The sequence below is a fragment of the Carassius carassius genome, chromosome 43 (assembly GCF_963082965.1).
Source record: "Carassius carassius chromosome 43, fCarCar2.1, whole genome shotgun sequence".
NCBI lineage: Eukaryota > Metazoa > Chordata > Actinopteri > Cypriniformes > Cyprinidae > Carassius > Carassius carassius.
Window position 1 is genome coordinate 23,724,316 of NC_081797.1, and position 27,880 is coordinate 23,752,195.

At 38.8% G+C, this 27,880-nt stretch overlaps 1 protein-coding gene across 2 annotated transcripts; it reads right to left on the minus strand.

The window, feature by feature from the left end:
• Positions 1-1,926: 1,926 nt before the first annotated feature.
• Positions 1,927-20,282, minus strand: LOC132124643 (protein LSM14 homolog A-like). Of its 2 annotated transcripts, XM_059535758.1 has the most exons (10): positions 20,079-20,282; positions 18,804-18,967; positions 17,601-17,745; positions 9,906-10,070; positions 8,257-8,337; positions 5,739-5,918; positions 4,529-4,691; positions 4,404-4,436; positions 4,103-4,328; positions 1,927-2,139 (listed from the first exon to the last, which is right to left on the minus strand). In XM_059535758.1, the coding sequence occupies exons 1-10, from the start codon at positions 20,197-20,199 to the stop codon at positions 2,116-2,118; spliced, it is 1,302 nt and encodes a 433-aa protein (XP_059391741.1). In that variant the 5' UTR covers positions 20,200-20,282; the 3' UTR covers positions 1,927-2,115. The 2 variants fall into 2 exon arrangements, with proteins under 2 accessions (XP_059391741.1, XP_059391742.1); XM_059535759.1 differs by lacking the exon at positions 8,257-8,337.
• Between the last annotated feature and the right edge of the window lie 7,598 nt (positions 20,283-27,880).

Here is a 27,880-nt window from a genome sequence, read left to right on the forward strand (position 1 = left end):
CTTTTTATTTATTCCTTTTCTGAGTGTAATTGGAGTTTACTTAATATGACGCATTAATCCTTTTTTAGATTTTATAATAACTTTAGCAGACTAGCCATTGTGAAGAAACAACAATGCATTTCATTGTATTGTATACTTCATTTTCATACTTATACTTGTCTAATAAAAAAAAAAATACTTAAAAAATATATATATATGACATATATGGCCACTTAAGTACATTTGAGACTACAAACTTAACACATTTTAAATACACTTTAAGATACTTTACTAGGCTCGTGTATACTACTTTATATAATTTGCTCCGTTTCAGTATTCCCAGTATTCCTAATTATCATGTGTATAAAAAAAAAGGAATACTTTAGGCAAACATGGATGGGTTATTATCCCTGTTTATTTATTTATTTTTTTCATATTGAGCAGTTCATTTGAATTGGCTCCATTATGAAGCCCTAATTAAATCATGTGCATGTGTTAAAAAGCATCTCTGAACTTAAGAGCTTGAAAAGGACATTCACACAAGATCCAACACTCAATGTTTGCATTTTACAAACTTGGACTTTAATAAATGCTACAATCTGAAAACAGTTCATTTCATTATCAACTTACCCACCGATCTTAAACAAACATTTAACTAAGTGATGTCACAGCCATACGCTACACAAAGCAAACCTGAAGTGAACGGAGGATCGAAAAACTGGCCAGTTAAAATATCAACCCTTCAACTTCGGCCAAGAAATCTATATAAAAAAAAAGACGTTTAATCGCATCATTGTGCTTATTCCACAGCAAGAACTCACTCCGACAATAATGTGAATGTGGTTACAAAATGAAATGTATTCAATCAAAATGCGATGCGTAGGTGTGGCTATGACATCACAATGTGCATGAGGTCACATGACCTTGTGACATCACGCTAGTGCAGTCAGTGACTATAAAACACACAGCAGCTGAACGAGGAGAGATGGGAAACAATAAACATCTTCTGCATCACAGAACAACACATTCTGGCTTTTCACACTCAGAAAGCAGAAGAAAATATCCACTGGGAAGAAACTCAAACTTCCAGTCGGCTCTAGGCTCCCCTGATGTTTTATGAGGTGAAGACGTGATCTGAATGTTACATGACTGGCATATAATTGTTAGTGGCAGAAGCTCAAAAGTGGCAAGAATGCATTAAAGTAACTGCAGCATAGGTTTCTGTAGACTCACAGAGTAGCATTACTTCCTTAGTAAAGATGGACGTTCACTTCTCAGTAAACGTCTGCTACAAAGTGCTACACACTGCAGAAGTGGGCCTCGTCAAATAGAAATCAAACCCACAGGATATATAAACACATCACAGAGGTCGCTTTGCACTGGCTGACCATATTGTGTCATTTAAAGTTATGCTATTTTAGATTCGTAAAGGAACAGTTTCCCTAAAGACATCGTTTCTGTGTTTTTCTCCATTAAATCTAAAATGTCCTTTAGTGAAACTATCAATACTGACACGTCTTGAAGCGCCTGTCCTGATGAACCTCAGGAGAAACTACAGATCTCTTACAACCAAAAGAAATCGAAGCCCAACATACTAGTTATATATATATATATATATATATATATATAAATCTACTTACTACAGGAATGGGAATAATGATGTTTGAAGTTGAAGAATGAAATTACGTTGGAAAAATATGACAATGTAAAACTGATTTTCAGGCTCTATTTTGATGCTAAATGCACTGCAAGATCTTTAATAGCAAAAATAGTGATCAAAATCATCACGATATATTGTTTGAGATTATAATCCGTTAGCTGTAAGCAGCAGTATATCAAATACAGGTTGAGCATTGAAGGTCAGCAAACGAAGGAAAAGTCCCTCAGAAATCATAATATATTTGAAACCATCTGGAGATATTATTCTCAAATTAACACTTGCAAAAATAGCATATGTTGCACTCCTCAGGAAGAAATGGAGTAGTTGTTTCAGTAAGATCCAGGTTTCAAGCAGTCGAACCCCAGTGCTGGTGACAGATTTACAACACGTACGTTTATCTCCTTCTCAGCAAAACATGTGACCCAAAATGCAGATCCCACACAGATCAGGTCTTCTGGATCCACTTCCTCTCATCACTATGCAGCCATTTTGTTATCCTTCTAAAGAAACAAATGAAGAAAGACAAAGTAAATAGCTTTAAAAAAAAAAAGGCGATAATTTAGATTATTTGTTTCCAAGACACATAAAAAAAAACATGTATTTCACAGCTGATTCTTTGGTTTATAGTATTGTACTTCTTTCCCATTAAAGAATATTTTCTCATACATTTGGTAACAAGGTTGAATGGATTTGCTAATAATGCGATCATCCCAACAATGGGTGTATAAATAAAAAAATAATAAAAACACACACGGACATCATTTTTCTGTGCACCATACTGCAGAAAGATCTGATCAAACGATGCCACTTTTTTATGTAAATTAAAAGGAATGCCCCATTGTTAAATAGTGGGAGAATAATGTGATAAGGTTGCACACTCTCAGATTAAGTTAATATGTGGAAAGTAAAATCAGTTAAAGGGATGGTTGATTGCAATTTCACTTTAACATTAGTTAGTGTGTAATGTTGCTGTTTGAGCATAATATCTGCAAAGTTATGAAGCTGAAAGTTCAACGCAAACTGAGATATCTTTTAGATCTTATAGATGTCTTTTTTAAATTCTGGCAGTTTAATGCCTACAAAAACAACTGGTAGGGACTACAAGAAGTTACTTCCGGGTTCGTGACATCACAAACCCAGATAAACCCCGCCCCCGGGAAAAGGCTGAGGCCATGAGGTGCAGCTTTAGAGAAGAGGAAGAGAAAACTAGAGGTGCACGTAAAAATCTGTTCATATATGAATCACGATTCGGTCTTCTAACAATTCACAAGTTTCTAAATCAATGTTATAAAGCAGCGGTTCTTAATACGGTTCATCGTGTCCCCCTGCTCTGCAACTCTCATTCAGCTCAGCTCCAACAATGAACTGCTACAGTTATACAGTTATTTGTAATCAGGATAAAACCGTATGTTAAAAGCTAACATACTCCGTATCATTTACCAATAACAGCGTATCTAAAAGAATGAGACAACAAACAAAAAACAGGTTCTGCACGATCATCTGCTTCTCAATCAGGCTCAAACTGAAACCTTTGTTCGCATTATAACCAGAGCACATGTCGCTGAGTTGAGGGGCGGGATGTTTAGACATGCTAGAGGCAGTTTAGCCAACAACACACTGGGCTAGCTAACCAATCAGAGCCCATCGCCTATTTCTGAGGGAGGGGCATCATGTCAACAGGAAATGATCAGCGCGGTCTCAGAGATGGTATGTGTGGAATAAAGGTGATGTAAAATAAACTGAGGCATTAATACATATTAGACTGCACCTCATAATCACCCCTTAAATTGTGGGGAAAATTACATTGTTGTATTAGTTGGATGCATTCGAGGATGGATGCTCAAGTTCGGTGGGACAAAATCCAAACCCAAAATTTTTTTTAATCCTCTACTGCCCATTTGAGCAAGGTGTCCCCCAGGGGTCTGTTCTTGGCCCTCAATTATTCATTATTTACATACTACCCCTGCATCAAACCTTTAATCTTTTGCTCACTTTGAAACAAAGATGCACAACCTGGCTTCCTGGTATCTCAGTGAACTACTGCTCCCTTACAGCCCCACCAGATCAATACACTCTCTGATCCTGTTTTTCTCAGCTTTTCTCAGTCTCACCTTGCTTCAATGAGGGGGGGTAGACCATATAGCATTGCTGAACCCAAATTATGGAACTCTCTACTGCAAACTTATCACTTCTTAAAACTCATCTGTTCTCCGAGTGTTAACATTTGTAAGTTATGTCCTTCATCTCTGTTTTCTGAATGTTATCATTCTTATTGTACTTGTTTTCTCATTGGGTTTCATTGCACTAATGTTATTCTTGCTTATTTATATTTCTCTTTTCTAACTGTATCTATACTGTAAAGTGTCCTAGAGCTAAAATCATTTTTAGTGCATTCCTGCCATCTTGTGCTGATAACAGGTCGACAATTTCTATCACAAGAATCATTTTTGACTTGTCCGTTACCCTGTATTCAAAATTAGAGAACTCTCTTCCTCCTTGACTTCCTCTGAATCCTCCTCTGAAGCCACTTCCACCAGGATGAGATCCGAACCACCCCCGTCCGGCTCCGCGGCCCCCTCTGAAGCCCATGCCACCGCGACCTCTGTAGCCGCCACGGCCCCGCCGTGACGAGATGCCAAACGTCTCCGAGTTCATCCTCCGCTCCTCCGCCCAGGTCTGCCTCCTCTCTCTTCAAACACATTTTACATTATGTTTCTACACAAACAGGCTACTTCCAATAAGTGCTAGCTTCTGCTGTACTTACCGGGGGAAACTGGACACTCCAGACCTCTCCTTCCTGTTTAAAATCAGGTACAATGACAAGATTTATGAATTTGTTCATATTAACGGTTTAGGCTCATATTAAAAGTGTGCTGGATGTGATGGGACCTTGTGTCGTCACAGGAGATGTTGTCAAAAAAGGACTTGGATTTATCGTAGTAGCAGTTTGGTCTGAGAGGATCTTCCTGATCAGCATTTCCTTCGCTGTTCTGAGGTTCGACCCCTGAATCAGCTTTATCCTCGCCATTCAAAGCTTTATCAGACTTCTCATCTGAACAAACATATACAGTTAAAGCACAGAGAAAAACGCCTGCATTTTTCTTTAGACTACAGTACGAGATCGCCATCTGCTTTACACTCTGCAGCTGTTACTCTGCTTCACATATTAGTGAGCTCTACACCGAATGTGTGTACTTGCAGAAAAGAGTATGAATAAAGAGGTGTACACTTTCTTTTAAAAATTTAACTTAATTCATATTAGATTTCAAGTTAATAGCAACTTTAATTCTAGCTTATTCATTATAAATGTGTACTTACAAATGTATTTAAATACATGGCATACAGGCTACAGGAGCACTGAGCAGCATAGAGCGCCCTCTCGCAGCTGTAGACGGCAATGTTTTCTCTTGGCACATGTCAAATTAATTTTGATAAATCAGTCGCACCTGACTATAAGTCACAGGACCAGCCAAACTATGAAAAAAAGTGTGACTTATAGTCTGTTTGTGCAAATCCTTTACACTGGACTGCTTTGTAAATGGTCAGTATAAAGCAGATTTTGCACAATTTTCTCCTGAAGGCTGGAGCAATGCCAACTGTTCGTGATCCAGCTACACGTCCAGTAGTAATATCACGTGTTTCTGAAAGACCTTCTTGGCTTGAACTAATAGTGGAGAGTTTATTTGCATCACTAAAAGATACGCATGACAATAGCATTTTCTGCCTAATTGTGATTCATTGCCCTTGCGATTTAATTTCGATTAATTATGAAGCCCGTTTGTAATAAAGAATATTCTTTTCAAACTATATTACATTAAACTTTATTTTAAGGTGACCTTGTTACAGTGTAATGTTACATTTAAGTACTGAGTGATATCAATTGACTTCATTTACTTGCTATATGGTTAGGGTTTGACTTAGGGTTACTTGCATTGAATATGCATAATTTATTGTTATGATAATATTAAGTACATATAACGTGTAACAAAGACGCCTTGAAATAAACCGTTACCATATATTTTCATTATAAGTACTCTTTTTAAAAGTACTAACAAGTCATTTTTCAGCTGATCTTGCATATTTGGTAACCCGTTCGTACCTTTCAGTTTGAGTTTGCTCTGGAACTCTTTGTCAAGATCATCTTTGTTGAACTGAGCATTGGCGCTCTCAAAGTCAAAGTCTTTCTCAAACTTCATGGGTCCTTCTCTTCGCACAGGGAAGCGTCCTCTACCACGATGACCTCCGGCGCGACCACGGCGCACAGCAGGAGGACCACCATCTGAGCAGAACACACACGATTACAGCTCTAGATACAAATAAACGCTCATAAATACAACCCGAATTCCGGAAAAGTTGGGACGTTTTATAAATTTTAATAAAATGAAAACTAAAGGAATTTCAAATCACATGAGCCAATATTTTATTCACAATAGAACATAGATAACGTAGCAAATGTTTAAACTGAGAAATTTTACATTTTTATCCACTTAATTAGCTCATTTAAAATGTAATGCCTGCTACAGGTCTCAAAATAGTTGGCACAGGGGCAACAAATGGCTAAAAAAGCAAGCAGTTTTGAAAAGATTCAGCTGGGAGAACATCTAGTGATTAATTAAGTTAATTGATATCAGGTCTGTAACATGATTAGCTATAAAAGCTTTGTCTTAGAGAAGCAGAGTCTCTCAGAAGTAAAGATGGGCAGAGGCTCTCCAATCTGTGAAAGACTGCGTAAAAAAATTGTGGAAAACTTTAAAAACAATGTTCCTCAACGTCAAATTGCAAAGGCTTTGCAAATCTGATCATCTACAGTGCATAACATCATCAAAAGATTCAGAGAAACTGGAGAAATCTCTGTGCGTAAGGGACAAGGCCGGAGACCTTTATTGGATGCCCGTGGTCTTCAGGCTCTCAGACGACACTGCATCACTCATCGGCATGATTGTGTCAATGACATTACTAAATGGGCCCAGGAATACTTTCAGAAACCACTGTCGGTAAACACAATCCGCCGTGCCATCAGCAGATGCCAACTAAAGCTCTATCATGCAAAAAGGAAGCCATATGTGAACATGGTCCAGAAGCGCCGTCGTGTCCTGTGGGCCAAGGCTCATTTAAAATGGACTATTTCAAAGTGGAATAGTGTTTTATGGTCAGACGAGTCCAAATTTGACATTCTTGTTGGAAATCACGGACGCCGTGTCCTCCGGGCTAAAGAGGAGGGAGACCTTCCAGCATGTTATCAGCGTTCAGTTCAAAAGCCAGCATCTCTGATGGTATGGGGGTGCATAAGTGCATACGGTATGGGCAGCTTGCATGTTTTGGAAGGCTCTGTGAATGCTGAAAGGTATATAAAGGTTTTAGAGCAACATATGCTTCCCTCCAAACAACGTCTATTTCAGGGAAGGCCTTGTTTATTTCAGCAGGACAATGCAAAACCACATACTGCAGCTATAACAACAGCATGGCTTCGTCGTAGAAGAGTCCGGGTGCTAACCTGGCCTGCCTGCAGTCCAGATCTTTCACCTATAGAGAACATTTGGCGCATCATTAAACGAAAAATACGTCAAAGACGACCACGAACTCTTCAGCAGCTGGAAATCTATATAAGGCAAGAATGGGACCAAATTCCAACAGCAAAACTCCAGCAACTCATAGCCTCAATGCCCAGACGTCTTCAAACTGTTTTGAAAAGAAAAGGAGATGCTACACCATGGTAAACATGCCCCGTCCTAACTATTTTGAGACCTGTAGCAGAAATCAAAATTGAAATGAGCTCATTTTGTGCATAAAATTGTAAACTTTCTCAGTTTAAACATTTGCTATGTTATCTATGTTCTATTGTGAATAAAATATTGGCTCATGTGATTTGAAAGTCTTTTAGTTTTCATTTTATTACAATTTAAAAAACGTCCCAACTTTTCCGGAATTCGGGTTGTACATAAAATATACATTTGGAAACATTACAAAAAACAACTCAAATTAAGCATGCTGTGATATTCATTTGCTAATAATATAAATGTAAAAAGTCAATTCTCAAAAACTTTAGTAAAGTTTAGTTGTTAGTGTGCAGAAAAAAGCCATTGTCTACTGAGAAATAATCAAAGGTACAACGAAGTAAACAAGCACAACTCAGCATACTGAGTGAATCTCATGAACACTGCAGTCACCACTCCATTAAAATAAAATAAAAACTATGCACACGTGCGAAGTTTTCAAGAACATTAGGTGCTCCCGTTACAGTTTTAATTAAAAACATCAGCAGATTGGTAAAGTACAAGTTCTGCTATTTTAAATTACATAACATTACAATGAGACCCTTTAAACTTTTCACGCACATTACAATTATGAGACTTCAGGGGAAAACTTTACGAAGTGACAGTGTCACAAGTGAAGCCTACTGGTCCCAAAAATGCATTTGTTCTGTTTAATCACAGGGTGAAAACACACTCATCCGGTTGCATGAGATTCACCTTTCAGAAGTTAAGAAAGGAGCTTGCGAAAAGCCACTGTGTGAATTTGCGTGTGAGAAACAGACGGACGAAGCTCTTATAAGGATCGTGCAGTTTTAGCATCCAACAAAACTGCGGTGAAAGGCTTTTCAGCAGACATGTTATAACCTGCAAGCAGTTTAGAAGCGTCCCCGTTTCCTCCTCCGGACTGACTGGACTCTGGTATGCTTGGTTTCGGGACATCCGTGCCTGGGAGAGTATAACTCTTTAAGACACATTAAGCTGTACCAAATCCTTGTAGCAGAACACTTGATTTGTTCATACAGTGTCAGTTTTTTTTTTATTCTTATTATTGTTCCTTTTCTGAGAAGCCCTAATAAAAGGCCTGTAATTCCCAAAAGACTACACAGAATCCATGACCTTTGTCAAGTGTCTCAGTAAACGGCCCGAGTCACAGGCTGCATCTTTAAAAACTACCCACCTTGACAGCAAACTTGGGCATCAGAGGTCCAAACATTGTTGTAGTACCACTAAAGGACTATCGTTCTCATTCAGTTTTTTAAAACTACTAGAATGACAAAGTAAATGGCCATGGATGCTAAAATATGTTCTCCAAAACTATGAGTTAATTATGTGATTCACTATCGCCACATTTAAGATGAAGTTAGACATAGGAATAGCCAAACTGACTTTCCATTTGCGTCCTCATTGTGTTAGTCATCACACATCATGGCCACGTGAAGAGACGGAGCTTAAATTCTGGGGGCAGTTGACAAGCCAACGAGAGCAAATCCTGTTAGGGGCTGTTCACACAGAGGCAAAGCCCATTTTTCCATTCCAATGTGCTATTTTTAAAGCATTCTTAAGTGCTGCTTCTCACATTTTAGACACAGAGACTCATTCTGTGAGAACAGTCCATTAAAGGGCTAGTTCACCCCAAAATTAAAATACTGTCATTGATTACTCGCCCTCATGTCGTTCCAAACACATAAGACCTTTGTTCATTTTCAGAACACAGAACAGAAAGCTCTCAGACCCTGCATAGACAGCAACACAACTGCAATGTTCCCAGGTCCAGACATGTAGAAAAGACAGTTAACACAGTCCATGTGACATCAGGGGCTCAACTTCAATTTTGCCAAGCTAATGTTTCTAAGCTAAATTTTCCCCAGAATGTTATCAACATTGTTTGCGTTCAGAAGGAGCGTGTTTGCTCCTGAACGGAAACAACCCTTATTTAATTCTGTAGAAAACGTGCACATGCTTCGTGGTATTCTTTATGCAGGGTAAGAGAGCTCTCAGATTGGTTGTTCAGGACAGCAACGGAGTTTCACAAGTGTGTTTGTTGACGAACGTTTTATAACAAGCCCCTATTTGACGCTGAATTTGTACATCGTTTGATACTGAAGGATGGAGCAGTCCCAGCTATAAAAGATCCCAGCATGATTCAGAACTGTAGACGATAAGTGAAATGGCATCAAATATCTGTTTAGCTCAAGTGCTCGTCACTTAGCTCCGCCCACAGAGCAACTCCAGTAGCTTGGCTTTTTTCAGAGAGAATCGTAAAGCTGTATATTTCTTTGATAAATGATTTAAAAAAAGTTGGACATATGATGGATGCATACTACTCTATAGGTACTCGAGATTAACGTGAGATTGAATGAAACTTGTCACCTTTAATTTGTGCATTGAACAATGGTTTTACAGGTTAGGAACGATAAGAGGGTGAGGAATTAATTTTTGGGTGAACTAACCCTTTAAGCATCATTTGGAAAAGTGGTAACACTGAACTACAACAGTTCGGTCTTGAACCTCACCCCTGTTCTGTTCGGTGAGGTCCACAGGCGTCTGTGTGTTGGTGGAGGCTGCACGAGTTTCCAAGGGGCTCTTGCGAGCCAGGGCTGTGAGCGCAGGTGCTGATGAGGCAGCAGGTTCCGCTGGGGGGCTCTTTCTCAGAAGGTTCAGAGCCAGATTGGCATGATCTGTATAAAAATAAGGGTGAAAGTTAAGACCCTAACGCAATCTACCGTTTACAGTGAAGAGGTTAAGAACTGCAGCCACCCTGATGTGAAGAAAACCGTGCTGGTTAGAAGACGAAATCTTGCAGAATTGTGTTAATAAAGTCATTTATTGATTAAACGGAGGTCACCACAATCCAGACACACACTCAACTGTAAAGTACTTGGGAGAAATTTTAAATCAAAGTTTCAAAACACACAGTGGCCACACACACACAGCAGCTAAATACAGCTGTCCTAGAGGGCTTAAACCCTAAAACTAAAGTACTGGTACAATTTTGCGTGAACTATTTCCCAGTAACATTTAAAGTGTTGCATTCGCACCAACAGTGTGTACTAGGACGTGACATAAGCCAGTAGACAGCGATGTCATTTGTGCGTGGCGTTCAACAACATTAACAGACGAATAACGTTAACAACAGGAGGATGGAGGACGCTGTCAGATGTGCTAAAACACATTTAAATCTAGACTCAAAACTCATCTGTTTAGCTGTGCATTTATTGAATAAGCAGATGTCTGAACTGATTGCACTTTTACACATTCACTGTTTTTTTACGTAAAATAATTTCCTATTTTTCTAACGATTTTTAAATTCATTTTAAATAAGTACATTTTTTAAACATTTTCAAAGTTTTAAAATTGCTTGTTTATTATCCTTCACAATTATTTTACTTTCTTTTATGTAAAGCACTTTGAATTACCATTGTGTACAAAATGTGGTATATAAATAAACTTACCTTGCCTTGCTGTGATCAAAGCGGTGTTTTTTTTGGGTCTCGTGGGTTTTACAATAATGGACATGGAATGTCGACGTATATGTAAAGCAGAACGGAAAGGAGGACTAATGCCGCGTTTCCACCGCAGAAACTTTACCCAAGAACTAGGGACTTTGGCCTGGTACTCGGTGCGTTTCCACCGCAGGAACCAGGAACTAAAAGTTCAGGGTAAAAAAAAATGCCCCTCAGAAAGTCCCTGCTGGCGAGGTGGTACTTTTTCAAAGTTCCGGAACTTTCGGGGGCGGGACTTGGGCGCCAAACATCCTGATTGGTTTAGTTCACGCAGCATTGGTTGAGTTCAACCACCATTTATTCGGATCATTTTCAAAATATTACGGTTATTGTGTAATGAAATTTAATTTTAAAAGTATTTCAGGCGAGAATGTAGTTGTTTAAAACTCAACTCTGGTTTATTTATAAAGACAGCGCCTATTTAAAAATGTGTTTCGCCGATCTCAGAGACGGTGAACTCCACGCGACCAGCGAGAGCTCAGTAATCATGTATCCACCGAGAGCAGCCTCACCTCGGCTAGACCTTCTGATATGTGATGCTGGCTCTGATTTCTCTTAAGTGGTTAAACATAACATATCATTCGTTTTGGTTAAATCTAACAGATAACCGTTGGTCTTTATTCAGTTTATCTATATGTTAAAATGAAAATAAAAAAAGTATATAATATTTAGTTTCATTGTAATGGCTGTATATATACACATTTCCCTGAACTAAGTACATTTCTGCAGCTGTTATGTTAACGAAAGGAGGCAGTGGTATTTGATATCCTTTTTCGTTTTATTGTAAATATACAGTGAGGAAAACTGCAGTAGCCATGGTCAGCTGACTGAAGTTATGAAGTACACTGCTGTTTGCAGATTTACCTGATTCGCGTCGCAGACATCACACTCCCGAGTCGAATGCACAAAGTCTGAACTACTAGGACGCACGTCCAAAATCAGCGTACTTTGTATTGAGAAATACACACAGACCTATGTCACCAGACTATTTGCCTAATCTTCCCGGGTCTTTACACCGCGGTGGAAACGCAGAAAGCAACATGTCTGGGGGGAAAAACGTTCCTGGGAAAAAAAGTTCCTGGTACAAATGTTCCGGGTAATTTCGGTGGAAACGCGGCATAAGAATCTCCAACGACAACTGGCAGAGCTACATTTGCTACAAGTGCCTGCACTTCATCATACTTGCAAAATAAGTTGACAATGCTTACAGTAGGTTTAAACAGTGTTTTAAATCATGGCGGGTGAGGGCATTTCCGAAAGTGCCTGGCCAATCAATGTATACTTAGTAGTACCAGTTGTGCTGGTTAGACCCTGTTCTGGAGCAGGAGCTAATCTGGCTCTCGAAAAATGTAGCCCGGAACTAAAAATCGCACCTAGTTCCTGCGTTGTGAAATCGCCCAAAAGTGGGTAGTTCCACAATTAGTTCTGGTACTACGAAAAGGTTTCTGCAGTGCTAAAGGCCCTATAGCTCCTCCAACCCAGCCTAATGGTGGATAGCTCTGGACCCCAAGGTCCTGCAGAGTTTTGTGGTCTATAACAATTACCATAATGTGTGATGACCGTAACAATGAATCAAGCACACCCACTAGAAATTTTGAAGTAAACCCAAAGTCTTTTTTTTTTAATATTTTTTTTTTTTATACATGTTTGATCAAGGGTGCAGCTCAACTCTGCAGGACATTGATGGCCAGAGTTTCCCATCCCTTATCCAACCCACTGAAAGAAGTCAGTCTAAGCAAATGCGAGAAACCTTGGTTATTGAACCAAGTTATTTTTGCCTCTTTAATGTAATGCTTTATTGGGTGGTTGGTTCTGCACACGCAGTCGGTTTAAATCTAGATAAAAGACCCACCACCTCTTTAACCTGACTTACACATAACACACTAATACACTTCTAATATCCAAATCTGTTAAATGATTTTTAGGCTGCATTAATTAGGTAAACTGGAACCGGGAACACCTCCCATAACACCCTATGTACTTGCTACATCATTAGAAGAATGGCATCTACGCTAATATTAGTCTGTTTCTCTCTTATTGCGAGGTCACCGTAGCCACCAGATCCAGTCTGTATCCAGATCAGAGGGTCACTGCAGTCACCCGGATCCAGCCTCTGGCTTGTTTAGTTGGGGACACTTCATTTCCAGTGATTACACTGAGTTGATTGCACAGACACTATTTAAACTGAACTGAGCTGGATGACATCATTGAATTCAATGATGAACTGCCTTTTTACATTATTGAAGAATGATAAAATTACTATGGTATCATTCTCAAAGTAAAATAACTATATTGTGATACTGCTCCAGTGAAAAAATCATAAAATCCTGGTCAAATCACCCACCTCTAGTCTGATCTTATGTGGTCCACAACCCTGGGACCAAACACAACTATGTGGTCAGACGGAAAGTAATTTGCTCTGTTGGAGCAAGCAGTATCCTGGAAATAGGTTGCTGGATGGCTGACTGGAAAGGGGAACTCCCTATTGAGAACAGCAATAGCACAAAGGCTGAAAAATCACCAGAAAGTATCTACTGTTATGTAACCAGAGAGAAGAACAGCTTGCAGCCAGGACATGAGTCATGAGCTGTCCTGTACTACTGACCCACAGAGGGAAGATTAGGCTGGACCTGCCAGCCAGAAGACTCTGGATAACAACCAAGAAAACCTCTGAAACACAGTAAAGTTTCTCATGGATTTATTGGGATTGCAAACCTATTCACTGCAATCACAAGAGGACACGAAGCAAGATTAGCAAGTTTAAGTCTACGGAAAAGGTAAAAAAAAAATAGAATTCATTTTTTTTTGTCGAACACGTCTCTCTTTATTAAAGTTTGGTCAAGTAAATCGGTTAAACAGTTTGTATCCATTTTCCCCAGTTACATTATGTGAATCCCATTTAAAGGTGTCATATGATGCGATTTAAAATTTCTCTTTGGAGTGTTACAAGCTCTTGTTGCATAAAGAAAATCTGTAAAGTAGACTACAATGCGTCAAAACCGGCACAAAGTCAGTTTCCATAAAGTTGGACAGTTCCAACTTTGCAAGGACAGTCTGGCTGTAACGACTCACAGCCTGTAAGTTTTTTATATTTAAATAATTTGCCAATGATGATTCAAACTGGGAGTTTTGAGCAGTGTGGAGTAGGCTTGTTGTTTCTCCGATCACAAATGCAGACAGGGTTTTAGGATTACGCAGTGCGACACGCAATGCAGAACAAGTCATTATAGTCAGTTATATTGCCACAGGCTGCAAAAAATGTTTGTAATGAGTTTTATTGGTTTTGTCTCGTCTAGTGATGTCTGGAACTAATAATTCTATTTAACCACATCTTTGTGAACCGGTCGAACCAGTTCACCAAATTGAACTCAATTGTTTGAAACCGTTCGCATCTCCAGTACGCACTAATCCACAAAATACTTAAAGTTATTCGGTTTATAAACGTGCCTGACACTCCCTCGTGAAATAAACCAATATCCCGAGTTATTCAGTTACTCCTAACAGTACATTGACTGAACTGCTAAAAGAGAACCAATGATGGGATGTGCTCGAGCAGAGCAGCTGGACTGAGTCTCATCCTGCTGGGAGACGGCATCACAGTGTTAAGGGGTGTAACATTTACGTCACACACTTGAGACATCCGGCCAATCACAATGCACTGGATAGCTGGTCAATCAGAGCACACCTCGCTTTTCAGAACGATGAGCTTTGTAAAAATCTACACATTTCAGAAAGTTGGGGCACAGAAGAGAAATAATAATGAACATTATATAGAAAATGGTGTTTTTTGAAACCTAAACCATATGAAAATTTCATTACATTTCATTCAAACAAATAAATTCACAAAATAATGTACTTTATAGCAACGTCATATGACCCCTTTAATGTGATTAGACCCAAATGTCTGCAGTGTGTGTGGCCTGTAAGTTATTTTGGTTATCAGAAAGCTACAAAACACACTCATTTTTCCTCTACATGCAGGTGCCTTAAAACTCCCTCCAAAGTGAGAAGGGAAACTGTTACACATGACACTTTCAAGAAACAACCGAGACCAAACTGTTTGGAACCTGCCGAGTACTAAACACTTTCACACTGGTAAATTGAAAGTAAAATTTTGATTTGGCAGTTAGATGAGCCCCAATTATTTGGCTTATGATTTTGTCCCAGAGGAAGAGGTTTATCTTCTGCTACAGTGCACTCAAAGTGTCACTGTTGAAAGCAGTGCTGCAGTATTGCTAGTCTTGTCTGCGTCATTGGACTGGGCGATACATCTAAAAATGTTATCGTCGATATCATGTTTCATATCGTTTGGTATCAATAATTATTGCCATTTTTTAACCTTTTTTAAAAACAAAGAGCAATAGAAGAAAATGTTTAAATTCAATCACTTTTTATTTACCCAGTTTAAGACAAATATTTTTTGTTTTAAAGTTGCTGTACGTAAGTTTTTGACATAAAAATACCATAATGATGCAGATATTTAAGAAATATGCTAAGTTAAAATACTTGTCTATCTGAAAAACAATGCTACAGTCAGTTATTAACCTTTGAAAATCTTCATTCAGGGCCAGAATATCGGTCTTTGTTTTGGTTTGTGAAACCCACCCACTGCCAGTTTACCCAATTGTATTTCAGCACCCCAGGTTACCAGCTGGCAGAAAACATACCACACTTAATTTGTCGTCAAATGCACTTGTTCCTGTTTGTGTTGTCAATCTGGCAACCTGCGTGTGTGTCAAGTCTGGGGGGGGGGGGATAAAAACCCTCTCCAATATTTTAATTTGGATTGCTATACCTTGTTCAACCACTCAGTGTCAATGCTACATACAGCACTTTTAACATTCAAACAAAAAATGTAAACAAATCTCTATTTTCTTACATTTTATATGCACATTAAATAGACACAGGAAGGCGCTATAATGCAGTACATTGTTCATTTAATGCAAATAAAACAACAGTCTATAAAAACGAAGACTAAATAAACAAACCAAATATAATTTGGTAAATTCCATAAACAATTATGAACAAAACAGCGGTTAGTTCAAAAAGCCAAAGCACCAATCACACAAATTGCGTTTAAAAACTGGAGACGCAGTGAAATGGAATTAGGGCTGGGCGATATACAAAAAAAAATGATATCTCGATATTGTCAAATTTTTTATGATATTCGATATATATCTCGATATGTTTGTATTTAAATAATAAAAAATGAAACATGATTTTCTTTTGCCCATTAAAAAAAAAAAAAAAACATTTAGATGAAACAGCTAATTTAAGCAGTTAAAAAATCTAGACCAAGAGATCACTTACTGCTTTTTATTAATGAATACATGTAGGCCTATATGTAACTGAAGCAGTGCAAATTAAGTAACAGTTACAGAAAGTGCATTCTGTCAACTTTTTAGTGCATGCAATTCACAATTTAAACTATGCAACTGGGATAAGTATTTTATTTTAATTTTTTAACAAGTTTTTAAGCTAAGAACACAAGTCTGTCAACTGTCTGTGGTTTTAAGAGAAGCTCTGTGGCATGAAACTATGTTCCTACTGACACTAAAAACCCTCTTAGATGGGGAGCTAGTTGCTGAAGCACATAGCTATTTCTTATATATAAATATATATAAATGAATACCAAAGACTTTTGCATTTTCTCTGTCTATATTATGGAAACTGGTAAACATATCAGTGAAATTCCCCAATAGTAATTCCAAATGGCCATAGCCTATGTTTCTCTATTCAAACATCGTTATTTTGCGATCACAAACGCAAACAATACAGTTGAGATCTCACGACAGAACACAGACCGGCTGAACGACGCTTTCATTAGATCGCTCAATTCCAGCTTGTTAGTGTTTTCAGATTATCGTCAGCGGCTCTTCCGCAATGAGGAGTGAGCACGTGCGCATGGTTGCCAGATTGTTTAAAATAAGCAAACACCGGGCAGTAAATGTATCCTTGTAACAGTGGAGCTCTGATTCGGAGATTTAAACTCTTGTTATCTGGCAACCGCTATCATTACAGCTCTCGTAGTAGAGGGGCGTAGAGCAGTCAGCAGTTACAGGTTCCTTTTTTGGACATTCGGCGCGTTCTTTTGGGAAAGTATGCTTGAATTTGAAATATTCTATATTCCCGATATATTCAAATTGTACATCGTCGTCAAAATTATTCCGATAGGATCGCTAATATTCGATATATCGCCCAGCCCTAAATGGAATAAACCTCCACAAATTCGCAACGTGTTTTCTAAAAGTTAAACTCTTTAACTTTACATGGCTTTCTATACATGTCCCAAAAATGCGCTCTATGTGAAAGGCTTGGTTTGGGTTTTAACCTAAGCAATAAATTCTCCGCATTGAGTGTCTATATTTCTTTAATATTTTGAATAACACCACAGCGGCGAGTCTTGTCCGTTCAACTGCGCTATATCTAAACATTTTCCTATCGTTAACAATTAAGATGTTCCGCCAATAAATACCAGTAGCATTTTATCACCCAGGCCTACAGTACAAACAATCCCATTGTACTTCCTGTGAGGAAAGGAAGAGCAGGCACACAGAGGTGCCAAAGGATCATCAAATGTGGACTTAAATATCCTGTTCTGTAACTTCTCCTCAGCACCTTGTAACAAATAAATGGAGGCGTTGCAGTATTTCGCTGCTGTATGTTCCTCATCCTCTCCATTACAAAGATGTAAAGGGTACTTACCGACTCCAACAGTGCCAAACTGCGGTGAGACCAGAGGGCTGGGGTTGAACTGGGTGTAAGGCGTGCCTTGTGGACGGTTGAACAGCCCATAGGAGTTCCCAGACGGGAAGGATGATGGTGGGGCAGTGGAAGATCCCATAGAGGACTAACAGACGAATAAAGCATGATGAGGTCACTGCTCAAGAACAATGACAAACCAAAAACTAACACCATGCAATCTTAGAACAGTCAAACAAAGCTGAAAATAAATTTTTAACTTCTAAATGCATGTTTTTGCTAGTTTCAATATTAGAAAGCTAATGAGCTGCCTCCCTAGACTGCATTTTGAGGGCAAGTCCTAGTCTTGGGGAAAAAAAAAACAACAAAACAAAAAAAAAACACCCTACTCGTACTGACAGGAATGTCTTTATTTGTAGAGACCGTGTTCTCATTTGTTTTATTGTTACAAATAATGAATTACTTCAAGAAACAGTGATTTCAGACCTTGCTGTTGAAGAATATAATGTAGCGATCTATTATCTAAGCTATTTTATTAATAAAAATAGCGGGGAAATGTTGACAATTTTGTGTGTGTGTGCAGTGAAGTCTCTCTCTCTGTGTGTGTCAGCGAGTGACGAGTGTTAGTGTACATCAATTAAAGCAGTGCATTAATATAGAGCGGTGATTAAACTGACTCGAACTACCGGCGTATGAAACCGTTTTACTGCATACCTGCCAGCAATCAGAATCTAGTAGAACAACTACATAAATAATATTTGAAGAGTGAATACGGAAACATTTGATTTTGTGTTGAGAGACTCAACGTCGGTTTCCCGTCTCATATTAGCCTAAATGAATTAGTTTTGGCTTGTCGTTTATATAGCTATAGCTTCTTGTATTTTTATTCTTGTTCTTTTCTACTGTTAAATTGAAAGCATTTGTTGTGGAGTGAGGGGAGCTAAAATAGCATAGCTATGTTTACGGTGTTTATTATAATGTTTAAACATTTTGTGTCGTTTCTGAATGAAATAATAAAAGGTGACTTATACATGACTTAAAATTTTAACCATGCAGCAAACCTTTTAAAATAGTTTGATAAATTACTAAAAAAAAAAGAAAGAATAAATTACTTTTTAAACCGTTTAACTGATTGCATTAATCAGTCGAAATTCCAAGAGTTGGTTAACTGGTTAAAATCTCCATTTTTGTGTGTCCTCGTTGTACCTGAACAATGGCGGGGTCCTGAGGCAGAGAGCATGTTGGTTTGGGAGGTTCACACACCGTCAGGTCTTTGATGTCACTTCCTCTGAATATAATATACTCAAATATCTCATCCCTGGGTGCGATGGGGCGGTCCGTGGGGCGGTCCTCGGTGCCAAAGGAGCGCACTGAAACAAGAGTTAAGAGAGTTTTAGATGAGCTTACAAACAAGTAATTGGCTTTCCTCTGAAATTTGAATTTAATAAAATGGACACAATTTAAATTTAAATCAGACCGCTTTTGCACAGCAAGTAATCCAGTTAAGTTTACCTTTCCAAACAACAAACGGTGCTAATATACCTTTGATTCCCCGAATATATCCACAGTTCGCCGTAATGCTACAGAGAATCAAGTTTGAAAAATGTATAACATCCATACTGAAATCTCAGGGGGACAGACAGTGATTCATCTTTATGCATAATTAAAACGTTTGTGTATGGGACACTGAGTCTGGAGTAAACTGAATATAATCTTAGCTTTATAAATGAACAGTGCTCATAAAAAGCATCTGCGATAGTATTCTCAAGTGAAACATCACTAACTAACAGTTTAGTTACTATAGAATTAAACTAAGCCACAGTGTTTCAGCACCATTTTCCCCATAGAATTGCATTAATTTAATTTAGTTTCTCGCTCTCTAGAAATTATATTAAAAAATTAAATTATAAATACAATTATTTCTCCCTCTAGAAACTATACACACACATAAGGCAAGAAAGTGTAATTAAAAAAGGTAATTAGTGTTCCTGCAGCTCAATTGGTAGAGCATTGCGCTACAAGGTTGTGGGTTCGATTCCCCGGGAACACATGATGGGTAAAAATTGTTAGCCTGAATGCACTGTAAGTCGCTTTGGATAAAAGCGTCTGCTGAATGCATATATGTATTTATTTAAATTAATTTAAGGTTACTATTAAAAACATAAAACCAACAAACAAAAAAAGGGGGAGAAAAATCCTATAATAAACACACGGTGTGAAATCCTAGAGAGCAGCCAGTGTTTACACACTTTAGGGCACGACAGACGCGTTAATCTTGCCGATGTGCAGGTGAATACGGTGCACAGAACTGAACAAACGCTTAGCGCTCGACATTACGGTCTATATCGGGCATCTCACCACATTTGAGACACAGCCTCGATGCGAAACACTAACGCCGCGAATAACGCGACATACTGCCGCTTGACACGAAGCGGAGCCCGGGCCGTGAGGAAAATGTTGTGTTTGAGTGGTGTTGTTTACCTTTGGCGAGCGCGACGGTGGAGTTCTCTGTGTCGATGGTGTAGAGAATGCCTTCATACCGGATCTCCGCTTTACTGATCAGACTGATCTTACTGCCGATATACGGCGTGCCGCCGCTCATCTTCCAGCTAATGTGCGCTAAACCGACAAAGCTTGCCTAAAAATACAGCTGCACTTCACAGCACCGCGTGAGTGTGTTTGCTAATGTAATATGGCCTCCTGCATTTCAGGCTATCAGGCGGAAGTGACGTTCGACCGCCTTCATTTCGTCAGTATCAGGGTTTCCCTACTTTCTATGGGGTTTCCCAAGTTTTTTGTTGTTGTTGTTGTTGTTGTTTTGTTTGTTTGTTTTTTTGAGCTAATGAAATCATTTTGGTTTGATCTATTCTTCGCTCCAAAAACGGAATCCAGAATCACCTTAACCGTGTGCACGCTATACTTTTCTTCACTGTAAGTGTAATATATAGGAAAACGCGAATTTTCCTCAATAATACGATGGTTTTAATCATTTTTTATGCATTCAACTACTAATTAGGACACTTAGTGTCAAAATTAGCAGTTTGAAAAAAAGGGTAAAAACTGTATGACGAACTTTTGAATGTATTGTAATTTAATTAATTGCCTTTATATTTAATAATTGTGTATTTTCTTATGTACTTTTCTATCTGTTTATTTGTTTGTTTGTTTAATTGAATTTCTTTTCTTTACTTTTTTAAAGGTTTTCCCAAATTTTAAATGGCAGTTAGTTAGAATAAGATCAGACATCCTTCTGTATTAAAATATATATTTAGCAGACGCTTCTATCCAATGAGACTTGAGAGAAATATGGCAAGCAATAAAATATTAATACAAGTTATTATTATTATTGCACTGAACAAAATTCTAAACACAATTCTTTTGTTTTTGCTCCCATTTTTCATGAGCTGAACTAAAAGTTCTAAGAATTTACGTGCTGGGATTCACAACAGACTGAGGAAAAGAGCTCACAGTCCTCCTCTACCGAGCATTCTGCTAGCCAGTGTCCAGTCTCTGGAGAACAAGATGGACGATCCTAGAGCCATGATAAGTTTCCAACGGGACATTATGGACTGTAACATCCTTTGTTTGTCGGAAACATGGCTCACGCCCTTAGTCCCGGACGCTGCTGTCTGAAAACTTCTCTGTTTTACGGATGGACAGGACAGCCGAGGCCGGCAAATACAAAGGTCGAGGAGTGTGTTTCATGATTAACAAGAAATAGTGTGACCCCAGGAATATCTCCAATCTGTCGCGCTCCTGCTTGCCTCATCTGGAACATTTATCCATTATCTGCCACCCATTCTATCTGCCCCGGGATTTTTCATCGATCATCGTTACTGCTGTTTACATCCCACCACAATCAGACACCGGTTTGGCTTTGTCTGATTAAAAACTAAAAAAAAAAGACTGGTTAAAAACGTCATCTGCTCCTCCATCCCGGATACTTTATCGCCCAAACAGATCCACTGATGATGCCATCTTTCACATCCTGCACTCTTCTCTCACACACATTGACAGCAATAACGGGAACTATGTAAAGCTGCTATTTATCGACTATAGCTCAGCTTTTAATACTATAATCCCCATAAAGCTAGCTTCTAAACTCATGAACCTCGGCCTGAATTCTTCACTCTGCAACTGGATTCTTAATTTCCTCACCGGCAGACCTCAAGTGGTGAAACTAGGCCAGTACACCTACAAATCCATCACCCTGAACTTAGGAGCCCCACAGGGCTGTGTCCTGAGTCCCCTGCTCTACTCTCTCTACACACATGACTGCGTGTCTTCGCACAGCTCCACATCAATAATCAAATTTGCTGATGATACTGTGGTTCTGGGCCTCATTCACAACAATAATGAGACTGCATACTTGGATGAGGTAGAGAAATTAACATCATGGTGCCGGAAACAACTGTCTCTCTCTGAATGTGAGCAAACCTAAGAACTGATTGTGGATTTCAGGAAGAGACAGCAGCAGCCCTATACTCCTCTTATGATCAGCGGGACCCCTGTGGAGAGGGTGAGCAGCTTCAAGTACCTTGGCGTAAACATCTCCGAGGACCAGACTTGGACTACTCACATTCAAACACAGGTTAATAAAGCCAGGCAAAGACTGTACCATCTGCGACAGCTGAGGAAATTCAGGGTCTCACCAGCGATCCTGAAAACTTTCTATTCAGGGGCTATAGAAAGTGTATTGACTCAGTGTATCTCAGTGTGGTATGGGAACAGCTCCAGTCAAGACTGCAAAGCCCTGCAGAGAGTTGTGCGCTTAGCTGAGCGCATCTCCGGGTCTGCTTTCCCCTCTCTGCAGGACATCTACCTCAAACGCTGCAAAAGCAGAGCTGTTAAAATAATCAAGGACTCTATCCACCCCAGTAACCATCTTTTCACTTTGCTGCCATCTGGTAAGCACTTCCGTAGCCTGATGGCAAAAACCGAGAGACTCAGGAGGAGTTTCTTCCCCCAGGCCATCAGGCTCCTAAACTCAAAAACAGCCTCTTAACATCTTCATGTCTCCACTTAATGTTCACTTTATCAGTAAGATATTCTTTATTCACTACCTCACATTGACACACTGACAATGTCAACCTGTTTGCACATTTGCCTCTTGTACATTCCTGTGTATCTTAATATTTAAGACTACAGTATAATGCACATTGAACACCCCTGTGTATCTTAATATTTAAGACTACAGTTTACTTTAATGCTAATTATTTTGCGTTCTATGTTTAATTCTACAGTATACATATTTTTTATATTTTATTCTTATATTTTTATTGTTTACTTTTATTTAATTCATCCATAGCTATATTTATGTATATTTTCATATGTGTTGTATTCTTTAATAATTGCACTGTCCATGGAGCGGACCTGACTCACATTTCACTGCTGGTTATATATGTTCTATATAATTGTGTATGTGATGAATAAAAAATCTTGAATCTTGCACCCAGGATGCGATCTTCTCAGATGTCCTTCACTCCGGCGCCAGGACACCATGGACCCTGGGTGCATCCACAGCGGAGTACACGAGCCAGGCCCCGGGTGACGACTTCTCCCCCTCCGGTCTTCGAGATCTCCACCCGGAACCACTTTGCTCCCCACCACGAGATGGGTAATCATCGGTGACTCCATCGTCCGACATGTCCATGCTACAATAGCCGAAGGTAAAGTGCACACTCACTGTTTCCCTGGTGCTTGTGTTCTCGATGTTTCTGCACAGATACCCGCGATCCTGAAGGCCGACGGGAGCCCCAGAGCGGTCGTGCTTCACGCCGGGGTTAACGACACCACGCTGCGGCAGACAGAGACACTGAAGAGGGACTTCAGGAGCCTGATCGAGACCTTCGACCTTCGGCTACGATCATCGTGTCAGGACCACTGCCCACGTATCGTCGAGGACACGAAAGGTTCAGTAGACATGTTGCTTTAAATGAATGGTTATTGTCATGGTGTAAAGAACAGAAACTGCTGTTTGTTAATAACTGGAATCTTTTCTGGGAGCGTCCTAGGCTTTTTCGCACTGATGTCCTGCACCTCAGCAGAGTCGGAGCGGAGCTGCTATCGGACAATATCTGCAGGAAACTTCGCTCCATATGACTAGTAAGCCAATTCTCAACTATTATTATAGCTTTTGTTCTACATGCTCAAATGATAAAAGTACTTGTGCTGTCCAGTCTATTAAGACTGTGTCTGTTCCCCGAATAGGGAGGTCAAAATATAAATTTAATGTAGGATCTAGAAAAAATCTTATCGTGATTAAACCAGAAACATTTTAAATAAATGAACAAAAACTATTTTTTAAGTTTGGGATCATAAATATTAGATCACTCACACCCAAAGCAGTTATTGTAAATGAAATGATCACAGATAATAGTTATGATGTACTCTGCTTGACTGAAACCTGGCTAAAACTAAATTATTATATTGGTCTAAATGAGTCGACTCCACCAAACTATTGTTATAAGCATGAGCACCGTCAGACTGGTCGTGGAGGAGGTGTTGCAACAATATATAGTGATATTTTGAATGTTACCCAGAAAACAGGATACAGTTACATTACATTTACATTTATTCATTTAGCAGACGCTTTTATCCAAAGCGACTTACAAATGAGGACAGTGGAAGCAATCAAAAACAACAAAAAGAGCAATGAAATATAAGTGCTATAGCAAGTCTTAGTTAGCTTAACACAGTACATGTAGCAAGGGCATATAATAAATAAAAAGAAAACAGATAGAATAGAAAAAGATTAGAGCAAGCTAGCGTTAGAGGACTATATATATATTGAATAGTGAGTGCTAAAGTTAGAGGGTCAAATAAAGATGGAAGAGATGTGTTTTAAGCCGATTCTTGAAGATTACTAAGGACTCAGCTGCTCAGATTGAGTTGGGGAGGTCATTCCACCAGGAGGGAACATTTAATTTAAAAGTCCGTAAAAGTGACTTTGTGCTTCTTTGGGATGGCACAATCAAGCGACGTTCACTTGCAGAACGCAAGCTTCTAGAGGGCACATAGGTCTGAAGTAACAAATTTAGGTAAATGTGTGCAGAGCCAGTGGTAGTTTTGTAGGCAAACATCAATGCCTTGAATTTTATACGAGCAGCTATTGGAAGCCAGTGCAAATTGATAAACAGAGGTGTGACATGTATTATTTTTGGCTCATTAAAAATTAATCTTGCTGCCGCGTTCTGGATTAATTGTAAAGGTTTGAAAGAACTGGCTGGAAGACCTGCCAAGAGCTTGAACAAGGAGTTGTGCAGCATGTTCCGAAAGAAAGGGTCTGATCTTCTTGATGTTGAATAAAGCAAATCTGCAGGATCGGACAGTTTTAGCAATGTGGAGGAGTTATGGTTGATATGAAACCTAAACTATATCCTAGTGAACTGGCAATTTATAGGCCTATTTCAAATCTTCCATTTATGACTAAAATTTTAGAAAATGTTGTGTCTGCTCAATTGAGCTCCTTCCTGCAAAAAAATGATCTATATGAAGAATTTCAGTCAGGTTTCAGGCCCCACCATAGCACAGAAACTGCACTTACTGCACTAAAATTACAAATGACCTGCTTCTTGCGTCAGATCAAGGCTGCATCTCATTTCTAGTTTTACTTGATCTTAGTGCTGCGTTCGACACCATAGATGATGACATACTCACAGATCGATTACAAACCTATACAGGTATTCAAGGGCAGGCTCTAAGATGGTTTAGATCCTACCTGTCTGATCGCTACCATTTTGTTTATTTAAATGGGGAGTCATCTCATTTATCACTAGTAAAATATGGAGTGCCACAAGGATCCGTCCTAGGTCCCCTTCTATTTTCAATATACATGTTGCCCCTTGGTAATATTATTAGAAAATATGGGATTAGTTTCCACTGTTATGCTGATGATACAACTATATATCTCAACGAGACCGGATGAAACTTCTAAATTATCTAAGCTAACAGAGTGTGTTAAAAATGTAAAAGATTGGATGACCAATAATTTTCTCCTATAAATTCGGATAAGACAGAGATCATAATTATTGGACCAAAAAACAGTACACAGAATCTAGTAGACTACAGTTTGCAACTAGACAGATGTACTATTACTTCCTGTACAGTCAGAAATCTGAGTGTTATATTAGACAGCAACTTGTCTTTTGAAAATCATATTTCCCATGTTACAAAAACAGCATTCTTCCATCTTAGAAACATTGCCAAACTACGAAACATGTTACCTGTTTCTGATGCAGAAAAGTTAGTTAATGCGTTCATGACCTCTAGACTGGACTATTGTAATGCACTTCTAGGTGGTTGTCCTGCATCTTCAATAAACAAGCTACAGGTATTTCAAAATGCAGCATCTAGAGTCCTTACCAGGTCAAGAAAATATGATCATATTACCCCAATTTTACAGTCTCTGCACTGGCTACCTATTAAGTTCCGTATCAGTTACAAATTATCATTACTTACCTATAAGGCCCTAAATGGTTTAGCTCCTGCGTACCTAACTAACCGTATACCCCGCTACAATCCATCACGCTCCATTAGGTCATAAAACGCTTTTGGTAGTTCCTATATAGGATAGCAAAGTCCACTAAAGGAGGTAGAGCTTTTTCACATTTGGCTCCCAAACTCTGGAAATAGCCTTCCTGATAATGTTTGGGGTTCAGACACACTCTCTCTGTTTAAATCTAGATTAACAAAACATCTCTTTCCCCAAGCATTCGAATAATGCATCTCATAAATTGTGACTGAAGTTGCATCTGATCAAATGTGCATTCTTATTCTTTAGCTTGGGTTAAACTAATTAATTTTACATGTACATTACATTTACATTTAATCATTTAGCAGACGCTTTTATCCAAAGCGACTTACAAATGAGAACAATAGAAGCAATCAGGTCAACAAGAGAACAACAACAGTATACAAGCACCATGCCAAGTCTCAGTTAGTCTAGTATAGAACACACAGCCAAGTTTTTTTTTGTTTGTTTGTTTGTTTTTTATTAAATGAAAAGACAAGAAAAGGAAAAGTGCTAGTATTAGTTGGTTAAGTGTAGGCGATAAAGATGAGTCTTTAGATGTTTTTTGAAAGTGAGTAAAGACTCAGCTGTACGAATTGAGATTGGGAGGTCATTCTACCAGCTGGGCACAGTCCAGGAAAAGGTCCGTGAGAGTGATTTTGAACTTCTTTGGGATGGCACCACAAGGCTTTGTTCACTTGCAGAGCACAAACTTCTGGAGGGCACATAAGATTTAACCAGTGAGTTTAGGTATGTTGGTGCCGTGCCAGTGGTCGTCTTGTAGGCAAGCATCAGTACATTGAATTTGATGCGAGCAGCTACTGGTAGCCAGTGTAACCTGATGAGGAGAGGAGTTACGTGAGCTTTTTTTGGCTCATTGAAGACAACCCTCGCTGCTGCATTCTGGATCAATTGTAGAGGCTTGACAGTACATGCAGGAAGGCCGGCCAGGAGAGCATTACAATAGTCCAGTCTGGAGAGAACAAGAGCTTGAACAAGAAGTTGGGTGGCTTGCTCTTTTTTTTTATAATTTTTTTTTTTATTTAACAGACAGACATACAGATCACAATAGTGCAGTAACAAGCCATCTAGTAATTCCAGAATTGAAATAAAAGTGTATAAATGTATAGGTGTGTGGGTGTAAGTGTGGGTTGGTGTGTGTGTGGGTGTGTATGCGTAAGCAAAGTAACCATTTATTTTTTATTACCATCCTCATTACCATCACCACCACCACTCCTCACTACCATCATACTGCCAACATTGTATTAGTCAATTTTTATTTTTTATTTCTATCTTTTCTCCGATGTAACAATTACCATTGTCGGCACTCTCTATAGATAAATAAATTTTTAGATAGTAAGATAATAATAGAAGATAATATAAGATAACCCTCCCCCCGCATCTCTTCAGTCCCTATTTTCTCCTATACTATGTTTTTTTTTGTATGTTATGTGTAGTGTCTAAGGTGCATTAAAAGAAGGGGTACAGTGTGAGAGTGTCTCAACTTGGGACAGAGATGCTGTCCTATGGAAACCACTTCTCGCCTGTCTTGCCTGCCTGAGTGTTTATGTGGTTTTTCAATGTGTATATGTGTATATATATATATATATATATTTTTTTTTTTTTCTATTCTACGTTGTGGTGCATTAAAAACACATGAAAAGATTAGGGGGGAATTGGAAATAATCAATTGATTTAACTATAGCAGTACTGACAATACTGGACACCAGGTTAGTAATTCCAAAACAGCAATAATAATAATAATGATGAT